Raw genomic sequence first — 17048 nt, 5'->3', positions numbered from 1 at the left:
ACGTACGGGTTCATAGGTTAATTGGCCTCGGTAGAAATTGTAAATTACCTTTAGTTGGTGTAGAATAGTGTTAATGTGCGGGGATTGTTGGTCAGCACGACCAGGATCATTAAAGACACCTCCCACCCCAACCATGGACTGTTTGCCCTCCTCCCATCAGGGAGGCGGTACAGGAGCCTCAGGTCTCGTACCAGCAGGATGAGGAACAGCTTCTACAATTATACCATCACATTGCTGAACTCGGAGTCCCGCCGATAGATTTCTCCGGTCCCTCTGTCCCCATTGTTTAATTATTCTGTATTTTTGATTATTCTGTATCTTCTTTTTTTTAAATTTCTATATGCACTACTACTACGGACTGACGCAAAACTGCATTGCGTTGTACCCATACTCAGTATTTGTGCAATGACATTAAAGTTGAATTGAATTTAATTGAATTGAATAGAATTGAATTGAAATGGTGGGCTGAAGGGCTTGTTTCCACGCTGTATCTCTAAACTGTGCTAAGATGCATGATAAGATTATAAAATTGTCATAATTACTTTGTTTAACCACAAACATAAATTATTAGATAGGTTGGCCAGTATTCTGGGGAAATTAATTCAGTTCCAACCTGGCCAATGCAATGAAAAATCTACCCCATCCACAATGGTTCCAACAAATACTTATGGTTCCTATATTTTTGAAACTATTTCAAATCACATGGAAAGCCTCATCGATGGAACAAGTACAACAGAAATGAAGAAACTAGGAAATGGGCACAGAAACATCCTGACAGAGGCCGGGTGAGAAGATGTTTGGTCAAGGTAGACTTATAGGAGAACTTCTTCAAGGTAGATCAAACTCGTGGTAACACGTAGAATGTACGTAGCGGGTACGTCGGAGCTCGGGACGTCTCTTAGCGGCTCGTAACGCTAACAGCAGGTACTCGGGAAACGCGGGAAGTCTCGTGAAGATTTTTCAACATGTTGAAAAATGTCCACGAGAGCCCCGAGTACCTACGAGCAGCCATTACCGTAATTCTCCGAGTTCAAATCAGGGGAAACTCGGGAGAGCTCTTGAATTAGCTCGTACAGTGGGACAGGCCCATTAGTTCCAAGTATATTGAAAATGTTTCCCTTTAGGCATGAACAGCGAGTGATGTATTACTGCTCAGTAAATTCTCTGGTCCTTTATAAGAGTTATTGCACCACATTGAGAAAGCTCCATTAAATGACACAACCCTGCTCGATATTATCAGCACTGAACCTGGGTCTGATATTGTCCAGTTGATATGGATAATGGCTCACATCCTCCACCAACGTCTTCTACTGAACAACACGGTGACGCGGGGTAGTGTTGCTGCCTTACATTACCAGAGACCTGGGTTTGATCCTGACTATGGATGCTGTTGGTACGGAGTTTGCACGTTCTTCCTGTTTTCTTAGGGTGCTCTGGCTTCCTCCCACATTCCAAAGATGTGGAGGTTTGTCGGTTCATTGGCTTCTGTAAATTGTCCCTCTGACCACTGATTGGCATGGACTCGGTGGGCCGAAGGGCCTGTTCCCACACTGTATATCTAAACGAAATTCTAAACTTAAAAAAAAACTAAACACAGCCCTCTGACAATAAAGGTCCAAGACTGGACCTTGGAAATCATGGCCCACTTCCCATATCGTGGGAGTCACAGCAAGCTACTAGGTGGACAGAGAAAAAGTTTCAAGGAATCTCCATTGAACAAATACAACATCCCCATGGACATATGGAACGACATGACCCAAAACAGCTCAACGTGGGGATGAAGCATTTGGGCTGACATTAGAAGTGGTAGCCATGCAGCGGGTGCACAGAGAAACACAGCCTGAAGGATGAACGGAGCTCATCATCTCCGAAACTATCCTCCTGCTCCTACTGCGGTAGAGTACTACAATGGCCTTATGGGTGACCACAGAACCAGAGTGGAAATAAGTGATCCTCAACCTTGAGGGACTGCCCAAGAAGATGATGCCTGAAAACACACTTTGCTTGTTTGATGGCCTCTTGGCATTGGCCATGCAATTTTTCTTTGTTTAGAAAATGTTCAATTACAATATGACAATCCGTTATTCTCATTCAGTTGATGCTTCTGGAGTACTGTGAGCAAATTTGGGTCCCATTTCTGAGGAAGGACGTGCTGGCTCTGGAGAGGGTCCAGAGGAGATTCACAAGAATGATTCCAGGAATTAATTGGTTAGCATATGATTAGCGCGACAGCACTGGGCCTCACTGGAGTTTAGAAGGTTGAAGGGACACCTCATTGAAACTTACAGAATAATGAAAGGCATAGACAAGAGTGGGTGTGGAAAGGATGTTTCCACTGGTGGGAGTGTCTAGGACCAGAGGTCATGGTCTCAGAATTAAAGGGCGTTCTTTTAGAACGGAGGTGAGGAGGAACTTCTTTAGTCAGAGGACAGTTAATCTGTGGAACTCACTGCAGAGGCCAAATCAGTGGATATTTTTTACGGGATAGACAAATTCTTGATTAGAACGGGTGTCAAGGGTTATGGGGAGAAGGCAGGAAAATGGGATGAGGAGGCATAGATCAGCCATGATTGAATGGCATAGTATACGCGATGGGCCGAATGGCCTAATTCAACTCCTATAACTTGAACTTGTGATGTTCCATCAGGCCAAGAACAAGACTGTCACTAAATATAATTTTGGCAGAGTTCAACCACTGCCGCATAGATATAAACTTGCTTGTAGAATACTAACTTGCTCCACTTTCTCAACACCTTCACTAATTTTTGAACAACAGTTAACATGCAGATCATTGCACTTTCATAACTAAGCTAGTTTTGAAAATAATAACCTGCAATGAGACTTACAATCAGTCCAGCGCTTTAGCCATTGAAACAACATGCCACTGATTGCACATAACTGATGACTGTGGTGGAGAAGCTTGTGGTGTTCTGAGATCCTGAGAGCGATGCCGTCTGGAGCTATGCTCCTGGTAGGGCCACTCATGGCCGTAAGGTCGAGGGGGAGGTCCCTGACAAAGAGCAATCCAACCAAGACCTCAACGGTGGAACAGGCGGAGGATGATGGCTGACTTTAGTGGAGCGTCACAACAGCTGGGAAGGCAGATGAAGGCTGCAGCAGAAAAGGATCTTGGACTCCATGCCACCGGATCCTGACCCAGATCTGTCAAGGACCGTGTGGTGACTGTCTGTGCACCAGTCTCCCCACGTTAAAGAGTCACGCACAGGCGTCCTCCAAAAAGAGGACAGTCATACTTGTTTCGAGTGACTGCCCATGATGATGATGATGACTGCTGAACATCTAAGTACACCAAGTTTACAGGGGGGATATTCACATCTAACAACATGGTGATTTATTCAAGATTATTCCAACAAATGACTAATACATAATTTTCTTTTAAATCTAATTCTGAATCAGCCTCAGACAATCCGTGTACAGGCCTTCAGATCATAGAGAATTAACAGAATGAGTATTACTTTGCAACTTTTATCTCATTTTGTACTAGCTGAGATGACAAGTATAGTTTAAGGTCTGTTGCTGGTTTGATGTCACCCCAATCTCTGATAACAGCACTGCACACCACGGCTTATCAGGTGAAGAGTGCAAACTCAGGACTGATCTCTCAACATTGCGAAGAGTTAGAACAAAACACCTTAAAAAATTCTACAAAAGCACGGATCAGGCAAAATTCCACTTATTTTTTACTTTTTTTATTTTTTCTGCCCTGACTTTCGTCTCCAACATTGTGGTTTGTGCATCACAACTACCACAACTAAATGCACTGCACCTATCTTTTGCACAGAGACACATCAAAAAAGCAGCTTATATCAAACAATGTCAGTAAACCACAATTCTTAAGGTTCAGACAATTTAAAATATTATACTTAAACATACTACCACAATGCAGCAGCACCAGTGACAACATTTGAACATGGTCACATTGCCCTTCTCCAGCTCTTATCTGGTTTAAAGATGCCCTTACTGTGCATGGAACATATAGTTCAGGTGCTGGTTCTGCAGCATTGATCATGAGATCCCATCTCCTCGAGTCAGATTATCTGCAATCAGCCATCGCACTCTCTCAACCAGACTTGCATCTCTGGAGGTGAAATGGCACCAAAACCTGATGACTATTGCATATATGGGCTGTTTCCTTGCATTATGTGCAAACCGGGCAGTATAAGTCTGTATGGCAATTACCTCACAGATCTGTATGCAAAAATAAGAATCTCACTGGACCTTGGTACATGTGATAATAAAGGAACCATTGGACTCAAGAAGACACAGAGTGATGGAATAGCTCAGTGGGTCACAACTGCTGATCTCAATGTTGTCACATCGTTTCTCTGTCCGTGATTATAAATGGTCAAATATTTAAAATGTTTCATTTCCCACTTCTCTTGTGAAAGATGATTGGGCTGTTTCTCTCTGCACTACAGCTGTCTGACGTGATTCGTATTTCCAGCACTTGTTACTTGTAATTGTTTTATTGTTAATGCTTATTTAGTTCCAATGACATCTCCATTATTTCTTGCTGATAAAGGAAATGTACCAAAAAAGCGAATTTCACTGCATCTTAATTGGTACACATGACAATAAACAGACTTTTGTCTAGTGAAGCTTCTGTGATCTGAGCTGCAATCTACATGTTTTCCATTCTGTAATGGATTAGGTGTGACAGAGATGCATTTGGCAGAGTTGGTGACAGCAGGAGTTCTGCAGTAGCCTGCACAGCAACGTTTAGATACACACTGAATCAGATTCATCTTACTTTGTTGTCACATACAACAGGGTGCAGTGATTTTTTAAATTCATATGAAGAACATTGAGTAATCAGGACACATTGTAATGATAAATGCAGCTGATAACACAATTAATGACAAATAAATCTGAAGTAGTACAAATGAATATCAAAGTGCAATAATGAAATGACCAAATAAGTTAAGAGTACCCCTGGGCTATGAAAAAGCTATTAGTTCAGGAGTCTGAGAGCAATGGGGAAGATGCTTTTAAGTTCAGAGTCTGAGTTTTCAAGATTCTGTTACTTCCCCCAGAAGATGGAGGAGAAACAAATGTAATGGCCAGTGTAGCAGCATGCTTTGAACATATTGTGAATATTGTGTTCAGTTCTGGGCATCATGTTATAGGAAAGATATTGTCAAGCTTGAAAGGGTTCAGAAAATATTTTTGAGGATGTTGCCAGACTAGAGGGTGTGAGCTATAGGGAGAGGCTAAGTAGGCTGGGTCTCTATTCCATGGAGCGCAGGAGGATGAGGGGTGATCTTATAAAGTTATATAAAATCATGAGAGGAATAGATTGTGTAGGTGCAAACCCAGAGTTGGGGAATCGAGGACCGGAGGACATAGGTGCAAGGTGAAGGGGAAAAGATTTAATAGGAATCCGAGGGGTACGTTTTTCACACAGTGGGTGAATGGAACAAGCTGCCAGAGGCATAGTTGAGGCTGGGACTATCCCATCGTTTAAGAAACAGTTGGATAGGACAGGTTTGGAAGGTTATGGACCAAGCGCAGCCAAGTGGGACTAGGGTGGCTGGGACATTGTTGGCCAGTGTGGGCGAGTTGGGCCGAAGGGCCTGTTTCCACGCTGTATTACTCTATGACTCTAAAACAGAACAGTGCAGCACGGGAACAGGCTATTCAGCGGCCCACAATGTAATTGCCCAACATGATGCCAAATTGAACTAATCTCCTCTGCCTGTTCTTGATCCATTCCCTGCATATCCCTGTGCCTCCTAAGCCTCCTAAATGCCCGTAACTGCCTCAGCCACCACCCCTGGCCATACGTTCCAGGTACCTACCAATCTAAACTACCTCTGCGATTATAAACAGTTCTATCAGATGCCCTCTGTGCTTCTGCTGATCCAGGAGATCCTCCAATTAGTGAAAGGAGAAACAGAGAGTTATCCGTTCAGGTCAGTACACCTTGGAACCGATAAAAGGTCTCTGTACTGATACATTATTTGTTTTTTTCTTTTCAGCAAATGCTGCCTGGCCTGCTCAATGAATCTGACCTTCTATTTTGATTTCCGATTTCATGCACTTTCCACAGTTTTATTCTGAGTTACTATTAAATAGTAAACTTAACTTAGGAGAATGTTAAAATCCTCCTGCCTGCTCATGTCAGATATTTTCAATTCACGAACAAGTCTTAAAATTTCAATGATGCTTATGTTTTTATATTTCACAATTTGTAAAATAAATCTGCACATTACAATAAGAACTTTGCAATAAAACATCAATAACGGAACCTCCAAGTGCAAGACAGGTCAGCATTTTAAAGTATGTCAAAAATCCAACCAATGGATTCATTTAAAAATCAAAAATCAGGCCATCAAAGAAACATCACGGGTGACAGAGGCTCTGGCTGAAGAGGAAAGACCCCATTTGTTCTCCCAAATAACCGACTAGACAGATGCAGAGGGGGGTGGTTCTGGGACGCCAGAATGCACTGCTGAACCTACTGGAGACGTCATGGGTTCAATCAGCGAAACGTCGATGAAAGTAGGTGCCCACTTTACAATCCCAATGATGTGTCTGCCCAGCCTTTCTCAACATCGGAGGAGCATAGGTGAGTGCAGAAGGCTCCCATCACCATCGGGAGTAAATTGATATTTGGCACTTTGGACTTTTAACATCTAGTCCCGTGTATTTGTAAACAAATACAGTGCCCCGACAAATCAGGAATGACTCTTAATTGCACTGCATTGTGAATACATGAACTGGCAATTGCAGGTCCACTAACTAGTGGTCTGGCAACCCCTTTAATCCAGACAAATTTACGAGAGTGCATTTAAATCGCCCTGAAAATGTGGTGCCTAGGCCGGGTGAGGCGGTCGATCCCGACCTCATCAGGACTTCCACGACTGATCAGTGGGTTGAATTTGCCCCCTGTGACCCGGGCTCTGGATGTCCGGCCCAGTTGGAGCCAGTAAATGGCAGATCCATTCCCATAGCTGACTTCTGCAGCTGACTTTGCGGGCCAGTATCTCAGCTTCCCTCCCCCCCCCCCCCCCCCCCCCCCGCAAAAGGCCGTGACCTCTGTTGGTCAAAAAAAAAACCTGATAATGCAGCAAGGCTCTGGAAACAAAGGGTGCCGATAGATCGGTGGTGGACCTGTAATATTACACCTGTCCCTAATTCTAGAATAAAATGCAGAGACATTCAAAAAAATTAAAAGCCAAAGGTATCTAATCTAATATTAGAGCCAGCATCTAATATAGCCAAATCGTCCAATCTTTCCCCTTGTTAGCAACATCAAAGATCACAGTGTAACGGACATAGCACTGATGTTCTAACCATAAAGACAGCATCACAGTGCATAGGATACACTGACAATACTAATCCCCTATGTCATCTGGATGCCCTGCAGATATGGTATTTATCTGATCCATACGAGAGAATATCTTGAGGTAGAATAACTGTTCTTTGTTGACAATAACTTTCTTATCAACTTGGACGTGCCGAAAGGCCAAATAACATTGCTCACCTATTCCAAGATCAAAACAGCAATCGTTGCATTCATTGAATTTTATTTAGACAAGACCATTTCAGAGGATTCAAATCAACCTAAGAATACATCTAAAATGTTCTCACCTCATCAGGAACCATCATCAATGGATATTTGTCCTCGGACAGGAAGTTGAAGAGGCACCATAGCCGGAAGGCATCACGATCTGAAATTGTACAGTTTCCGTTCTTGTCATGCTTGTAGTTCTTCTTTGCAGTTAAAGTCCAGCAGAGTTCATCAAAGTTTTCTTTGATAAATACACCTTCCACAACCTGGAAAAGTGTGTTTGGTATTTACATTTAGTGGAGATTATCGAATATACATTTCACAACCAAATTTCTTCATTATATAAAATTCTTTACCTTCTTTACTTAGTTCTCTATTAACTTAAACATGCCAGCTGGTATAATTCACTCATAAAATTGAATTTATCTGCAAATTGTATATATTAGTACAAAATAATTCCAAAATCGAAATTACTATTTAAAAAGTAAAAGTATTTCCTGATTTGAAATATCATGAATAAATACAAATTGGTGACCCATATTAGCACAAAATATTCAAATATTTACTTGCTTCACTCTATAACGAGTCATTTAAAACATTCCAGTGCTCACTATTAATGCATTCTGCGTTATGCTTTAAACCTGATATGCTTCTTGGTCAGCATGGACATGTTTCCATGCTGTTTATGACTATAATAATAATAATAATAATAATAATAAATAATAATACATAATAATAATAATAATAATAATAATAATAAAAGGTTGAGATAAAGGGAAACTGTATTCTATGCCGAAGGCCTAGTCACCATAGGGTACAGATTTAAGGCAGATGTCAAGTGAATCGGAGATACAACGTTTAATTTGAATAATGAATGGTTGAGGCTTGCAATTTACATTTACTAATTTACATTTACCAGCACTTCTTCAGGAAGTGGTTGGTATCCTAAACACAAGGTAAAAAACCATGCTATGATAGAGAAAACATGCAAACAGTACACAGGCAACCACCTAGTGTTTGTATTGAAGTTGGGCCCCTCAAACTGTAATGTAGTTGCACTGTGTGAATGTTAGGTGAAAATTTGTAGGGATATGGGGAAAGAACAAGGTACTGACATTAACAGAATTGCTCTCTGAAACAGTTGCACCAATTACCCCAGTTCATTGATTTAAAATCGCAGTGATTCTACAGACAGGAGTATCTAGCTTTAGTTCTACATAATAATTCTATATTTCCCTCTGACATAGGAAGCCAATCAACCCATAGAATACAAGCTGGCTCACAAAGAAATCCCATTTCCCCATTAATTTGCCCTGTAATCTATAGTTTCTACATTCCCATCACCTCCCCCAGATTCTACTACTTATCTATGCATGAGACAATATGCAGTGCCAATTAACCTACTGACCTGCTTGGCTTAGGGATATATTAGATAAAACTGAAAAAGCTGGAAATCATAGGAGAACATGCAAACTGCAACATGCAAATACCAGAGGCAGCAACTCCACCAGCTATGTTAGTTCCTACAAGAATGGCAAAGTGGCATCTTAGCGTTGGTATTGCCAAGTATGAAATTTGGCTGAAAAAATGAATGGAACTACACTAGAAATCAACAAGCAGAAGCTCTAATGTAATAATTCCTGATTCGCTGAAAGGGCTACATCTAAACTGGCACTCACACAAAAGATTTTTGAGTTCAAGAGCCCAATTAAACTTGCCAGAGACCAATGCTCTCACACTCTGATTAATGTGCATAGTCATGTGTTTAATCTAAAACCGAGGGCAGAGTTCAGGTAAGTCCGAATGTATGATCCCAAGTTAAAAATTCAAGGCTGGGGAGTTGGACAAAGTTGTATCAGTGGCTAGTGATTGATAACAATAATAGGACATCAGTGACTGACGATATAGCAGAGAAAAATAGAACGTTAAAATTATTGGCATGATATCAATATGAAAAAGTATTGCTTGAAATGATTGAAAAATGAGCTTAGATGTTAGATATGCAATCACTCGTGGAAATAATTCACAAATTCTCTAATAATTATCGTCTCATACCAAATAAAAGTACACGTCAGTAATGAGAATATTGAATAATATTGAAAACGGGTTCCATCTAAACCAACTGTGTTCACACAAATTAAAAGAACTAGGGTGCATGTGCAGCGTTTTATTTTTAAAAAGCTGACGATAACCATATCAAAAGTGAAAACACAAGGTGCACAAACTTTAGCTGGGTTAGTGCAGGAAAGTGGCATTGAGATAAATGCCACTTTCTTGCACCAACCCCGATTCTATTTCATCTTTTCAAAATGTACTTTGGAATATTTAGTTCATAAGTTCGTAAGTATGGTGGCATAGCAGTAGAGTTACTGCCTTAAACCCCTGTCCCATGGTATGAGTTAATTCCATGAGTTCTCCCGAGTTTGCCCTGATTCGAACTCGGAGATTTACGGTAATGGCCACTCGTCGGTACTCGGGGCTCTCGTGGACATTTTTCATCATGTTGAAAAATCTTCACGAGTCTTCCCGTGCTTACCTGCCGTTAGCGATTCTTCTCGAGTACGTGCCGATAGCGCTAAGAGACGTCCCCGAGCTCCGACGTACCCACTACGTTCATTCTCTGTGCTTACCACGAGCTTGATTTTTTTTTAACTCGGGAGAGCTCTTGGAATGAACTCGCACCGTGGGACAGGGCTATCACAGCGCCAGAAACCTGGGTTCAATTCTGACTATGGGTGATTGTCTGTACGGAGTTTGTACGTTCTCCCCGTGATCTGCGTGGGTTTTCTCCAGGATCTCCAGCCTCCTCCCCCTCTCCAAAGACATATAGGTTTGCAGGTTAATTGATTTGGTATAATTGTATATTGTCCCTAGTGTGTGTAGGATAGTGTAAGTGTGTGGGGATCGCTGGTTGGGGTTGATTTTGGTTATGGGCCGAAGGATACAAGTGTTTCCGCGCTGTCTCTCTAAATTAAACCAAAGTCATAGGAGAAGAATGAGGCCATTCTGCCCAGAGTCTACTCCACCATTCATTCATGGCTGTTCTATCATTCCCTGTCAATCCTACTCTCCTGCCTTCTTCCCCTAACCTTAGATACTAATCTTGCTTGTCATACTACTCTTCTCTGTAGATGCAGGAATCTTGAGCAAAAAATGAAGTGCAAGAGGAACGCAGTGGGTTCCTCATCATTGAATGGCAGATCAGTGAGAGAATGGCTCATTCCTGCTTCGACTTCTTGCATTTTAACATTCCTAATCTTAGCAACGACAAACTGTAAAAATCAATACAAATGGAAAATGTTTTTCACATAAATGCTATTCAGTGAGAAGAATGAATTCTTGGAAAAAGTCAGATCTTGAAATTAAATGCATCATATTTAAATGTGAAAAGCATTCATGACTATACAGACTATAACAACAGCAAAAACTAGATAAATAAATGGGTTTGATTTTAAGGCCATTACAGAGATGGGCTTGTATGACAACCAAGACTGCGATGTTTTGAAAAGATTCAATGGAAAAATAACTGGGGAAAGCTCTGATAACAAAGAGGACATTCTGGAGAAAATATCACAACTCAGAATCTAGGGAAAGGAGAATTACCCTGAAAATATAGTGATAAAAGGCAGGACATATTGGTTGGAAATGTTTACAGCGCAACAAAAACATTGTTGAATCAATTATTAATCATAAATAAGTTAAGCTTATAAATAAGGTAGATCAATGGTGTGGGAGACTTCAGTTTAATAACAAATTAGATAAGTAAATTAACAAAATTAAGGAGCATGTATTAATTTGAGTGCTTTCTGGAACAATTATGCCCAGAGTAAGCGATCATATGTGGTCTAATGAGTAATTGACTCACCTCACTAAGGGATCCTCCTGAGATAAGAAATCATAACATGAAATAATTTTTTGATTGACTTTACAATTATATTGTAAAGCCAATTATGTTTTTTTTAAATTGTAATCAATACATTATGAAACCAGATTGAAAGTACGACTTCAAATACAAAATAAATCTGGCAAGATCATAAATTTAAGATACACAAAAATGCTGGAGAAACTCAGCGGGTGCAGCAGCATCTATGGAGCGAAGGAAATAGGCGACGTTTCGGGCCAAAACCCTTCTTCATAAATTTAAGAACTTAGATCCTTTCTGAAGTTGAACCAAATGGCCTTAACCTTCAAGAGTGTTTGAAATTAAAGGAAATGAATGTTGAAGGGGACAGTGCATAAATGTTTGAGTGGTATTTTTGGACAATATATCATTAAGGAAACATTGTCTTTGTGTTACCCTTGTCTGACGGGTTCAGGTCAAATTTAGGATTTATGGTCTTGGTATGGATATGGGTTTACAAAAGTAGAAGGTGTTTAAATTCTTAGCTGCATCACCTTCCAAAGCTAATACAGAAACATCGAGATTAATGCCCCAAAACAATACTTGAATAAACTCCACCTTGTCAATTTGGTTGTGGAAGTCAGGTTTTCATTTGGCTACATATTGGGGCAACTCCATCCCAAGCCAGATTGGCAGTACAGGTGCACAACCTTTTATCCGAAGATCCAAATAACGAAAACCTCCGAATAGCGGCCATTTTTTTGGTCCTTGAAGAAAGGTCCTTGAAAACGTTCACCGAGGGCGTCCCGCAGAGGTGACAGCGGAACTTCCGGTCGGTCCTCGAAGAAAGGGGAACTAAATCCCCATTCATAAAAGAGAAGGTGAGGGTATATTGCGCGGGAAGGTTAATAATTGACAATATGCTGCTGCCTGCCCGCTGAGTTAAAAAGTTCCCACGGTAGACTCACTGTGTATCGTGAATCTTGCGTGGGAACTTTTTAACTCAGCAGCATATTGTCAATTATTAACCTTCCCGCGCAATATACCCTCATCTTCTCTTTTATGAATGGGGATTTAGTTCCCCTTTCTTCGAGGACCGACCGGAGGTTCCGCTGTCACCTCTGCGGGCCGCCCTCGGTGAACGTTTTCAAGCGCAAGCACAGAGATCCCAGAGACCCACAGCCAACAGCAGCCCAGCCCAGCCCCGCTCCAACTACAGAGGAAAACTGCAAACTGGCCGGAGACGTCAGGACCACCAGAAGCCGTTCCCCGAGCTGCGTCCCCTCATCGGGACACCGAACCCCAGGCCCACTGCAAGCACGGAGATCCCAGAGACCCACAGCCAGCAGCAGTCCAGCCCCGTACCAACCAAAGATCTTTGGTTCCAACTACAGAGGAACCTGTGTTGCGGATGACGGGGCGCAGCTCGGAGCGTCGTAGGGGCCCATCGGGGAGCGGGTTCCTGTTGGTCCTGACGTCTCCGGCCACCTGCCATCCTCCGGGAACTGTACCGCCCTTGCAGGAGAGTGGGGTTGTTTGCAGTTGCAGAGGGAGGGGGCAAGGGCGGTACAGTTCCCAGTCTCAGCTCCAGTCCAGGGGGGTGGCCGGAGACGTCAGGACCAACGGGACACCGACCCCCAGGCCCACTGCAAGCACGGAGATCCCAGAGACCCACAGCCAGCAGCAACTCCAGCCCAGCCCCGCTCCAACACCAGAGGAACACGTAGGGGCAGAAGGTGATGGTGTGCAAGGTACGTCTTGTTCTTGGGGTGGCGGATGAGGGGGCGCAGCTCGGGCTGTGGGCAAACTGCCACTTGTCGCCGTAGCGGCCCATCGGGGAGCGGATTCCTCTGGAGTTGGAGGGGGAGGGGGGTATTGTGCTGTTTGATCGCCCCCTGCTATCCCAGGGACAGGGAGACACAGCGGCTTTTTAGACTGGTGGGCAATCACTTCCAAAGTTCTGCCCACACAGTCAGTACACCTCTCCTACACTGCATTTCATACAAACATTTATTCTGCAAGAAAAAACTACATTGAAGACACAAACTCGCGACCGAGTAACTGCCAGGATCGAGGCGCAAACTCGCGACCTAGCTCGGGGATTCAAGAATCCCCGAGCTAGGCCGCCTAAGGGCATGTAGCCCCGCTAGGGTGACATGAGTGCGAGAGGTGATTCAATGCTGCGGGCACATTTACAAATTCAGGAATTCATTCAACACACTGCATTTCATACAGACATTTATTCTGCAAGAAAAAACGACATTGAAGACTCAAACTCGCGACCGAGTAACTGCCGGGATCAAGGCGCAAACTCGCGACCTTGCGGATATGAGCCGAGCACTCTACCACTGAGCCAGCCATTAAAATCTACGCTAAAAAATTTCCATTCCGAAGACCGACAAATTCTGAATTACGAAAAGTGTCTGGTCCCAAGGCTTTCGGATAAAAGGTTGTGCACCTGTATTGATAACTTCCCTGCCAGCAATCCACTTTCGTGATCATACTGCAGTGATGATTGAGAGCTGGACAGATTTTTTAAAACATTTAATACAGAACGAGTTAAAAAGCATATCTTGATATACTTTCTAATAGCATCTCAGCAACATTGATTAATGCATTTGAACATCTCTGACAGTGCATATTTAATCATATTAATTGCAAGTAATTCTATTTTAAAATATTAAAAAATAACTTTTAAAGCATGTTCAAGTTTATCTTTTGGATTGTACGGCAGGAGTGTGTGTCTTAGCTGTATAGTATTATAGTGAAAACTTTTAGCATGTACCTCTTTTCTGACCAAAAGATCAAGTTTAATAGTCATTCACTGAAGGTCACAGTCAAGAGTAATTAATGATTAGCTGGGGTCAAGGAAAGAGCGTTCACGTCGCGGCCCTGTTTCAACCAATCTTTCCACCACCACGCACAAGAAGCACAAGTAGCGCAAGACAGACACCATTGTGCAGATGCCGAGAAGTGTGTTCAGCTCTGGCTGAACAACTTCTAATCTTGTGTGTGGACTCGATAAGAAGAAGAAGAAGAATGATTAACTCACCTTATGGGCAGAGCCATTTCTGTAGTTTGGGCCTGTTAGTAATTGGGTATTTTAAAAACTAACATTTAAGGCCACAGAAACTATTTTTTCATATGTTATTACACCGATTGTTCCAGATTTCATTAATTTCAGCCAAAAACTACTGAAAAACAGTAAAATCTCAAACAGTAATTCACCCATCTAAATTAGCTGCTTAACAAAAAATACAAATATGATGTGTTGCAAATGACTATAAAAAAGCCTCAAAATGTGTTGCAATAAAGAGTTAACATTAAACGGAATTTAAATGCAAGTTGGAGCTGTGACAAAGCAGTCCTTCATACCAGGAAAAAATACTGTACAGGAAGGAACTGCAGATGCTGGTTTAAACCAAAGATAAACACAAAAAGCTGGATGGAGTAACTCAGCGGGTCAGACGGCATCTCTGGAGAAAAGGAATTGGTGATGTTTCGGGTCAAGACCCTTCTTCAGACTGAAGAAGGGTCTCGACCCGAAACGTCACCTATTCCTTTTCTCCTAGGAAAGCATACTGCTGCATTGACCAAATTACTAACAAGATCAACTGCAAACAACAAAACCCTTAACCTCCATCTTAACAAAGATTAGACATTGCTCACTCAAGTTGTTACATTTTCAGGTTCCATCAGAGACTAACATCATCAACATCATCATCCACTAGTCAGCATCAACATTAAAACATAACTAATTTGCCAAAGTTTAAAATGGTACCTCCAAGTATATCTGAAACAAATAAATCATAGTGATCTAATCAAATATGCTGTCCAAAATGACGAGGAACAGCAGAGCAGATTGAAGACAAAAAACAAAAACAATTTTAAGAAAGTGGTGATAAAACGGAATAAGGGTAATAATCAATATATTATTTCTGTACAATTTGCTTATCAGGGATGTGCGAGCACGTGGCAACTACTGGCCTAAAAAGGTAGACAATCCTGCATTGTTTATTTAAATACTACATGATTGAAAGGGTATTCAATAGGAATGAAACACACCAACATCCATTTCATTGTCAGCTCCAGAAATCAGTCCAAACAGAACAAAAAACAAACTGCTGCGGGAACTCAGCAGATCGAGCAGCAAAAGGATAGTTACTGTTTTAGATCACAACTCTAGTTCAATGTGTGGAGGGGAGATAACCATGTCAAGTCAAGTTTACTGTCACTTACAGACTACCATGCGAACCTTGTCAAATGTCTTACTGACATCCAGATATACAACATCTACAGCTCTGTCCTCAGCTACCTTTTTGGTCACATCTTCAAAAAACTCTGATTCGTGAGACACGGTCTCCCACATACAAAACTGTGCTGACTATCCCTAATCACCCCTTGTCCATCTAAATGCATGTATATTTTATCTTTCAGAATACTCTCTGGTAACTTTCCAACTGTCTGCTAGATTTTGTTAGAATTTGTTAGATTTATGATTTGCGAAGTTAAAAGGAGCCAAAACATGGCTTGCAGGATCAATATACTATTTCTGTACAATTTGCTTATCAGGGATGTGCTAGCGTGTGGCAATACACTACTGGACTGTTTGAAAGGAAATAATTTCACTGTGCGTTTGCATAGTGACAATAATAGTATCATTGAACCATTAAACAGGAATTGAGAATCTAATGTTAAGAAAGCAATATAGAATGCAAGTTACTTGTTTGAAATGATTTCACTTAAATTAAGTGTATTTAAGGCTTTTAAATGTTCCAAATGTAGAGGAATTTAAAACTATTACAATTATTTTAAGTTTGCAAGCTGACAAAGTACCATCCCCAACTTTATCATTGGTGAGGTGCATTATGTTGGCTTCATGTTTCTCTTCATGTAGCCCAGTCATCAGCCAGAGGATGATGTCAGACTCCAGGATGAGATGAATCAGCACATTATGCCCTCTGCATCTATTTGGTTACACCAGAAATAGACACAAAATGCTGAAGCAACTCAGGCAGCATCTCTGGATAGAAGGAATGGGTGACATTTCGGATCGAGACCCATCTCTCAGTCTGAAGAAGGGTCTCGACCCGAAATGTCACCCATTTCTTCTATCCAGAGATGCTGCCTGTTCCGCTGAGTTACTCCAGCATTTTGTGTCTATCTTCGGTGTAAACCAGCATCTGCAGTTCCTTCCTACACACTCTATCTTGTTGCAATCAGACATAGACCGGCTGCAGAAAATACTGCAAGTTGCATCCAGCAAACACTCCCACAATATCACACTGTCAGACCAAGATGAATAATGAACGTGCGCTTCGGAAAGAGGAAGTGTTTGCAAAGCAGGAGACTGGTCAATATTTTCAATCACAGGACCACAAGAAGGTAGCAGGATCCTGAAAATAAATAACTTAATCATCTCGTTCAGGTGTTGTTCCAGATAAATATTGGCCAAGGCACCCAAGAGAGCTCCTCTGGGTTCCTTCCTTCAATCTCATAGGAACTTTAAAGGCTAGTTAGAACAAGAGGCAAGACCTGGTTTAACTCTCTTGCCACTATTCCTTTGGAGCAGCAGTGATATAATGTAAGTCTGTATGGAGTGGGACTGAACCTATTCCCTATGAGAGAATTCACTGTGCCTGTCAAGCTGAAAAATAGTATTAATCAGTTCCA

At 41.8% G+C, this 17048-nt stretch overlaps 1 protein-coding gene across 1 annotated transcript in view; it reads right to left on the bottom strand.

Moving 5' to 3' along the window:
• Positions 1 to 17048, bottom strand: part of def6 (DEF6 guanine nucleotide exchange factor) — a 126858-nt gene that overhangs the window by 42825 nt on the left and 66985 nt on the right. The window contains exon 3 of the mRNA XM_033042407.1: positions 7615 to 7800. Coding sequence (XP_032898298.1) covers positions 7615 to 7800 — 186 coding nt within the window. The remainder of the gene's footprint in view (positions 1 to 7614; positions 7801 to 17048) is intronic.

Source organism: Amblyraja radiata, chromosome 24 (assembly GCF_010909765.2).
Source record: "Amblyraja radiata isolate CabotCenter1 chromosome 24, sAmbRad1.1.pri, whole genome shotgun sequence".
In the NCBI taxonomy this organism is placed as follows: Eukaryota; Metazoa; Chordata; class Chondrichthyes; order Rajiformes; family Rajidae; genus Amblyraja; species Amblyraja radiata.
This window is presented reverse-complemented; position numbering and strand designations above follow the sequence as displayed.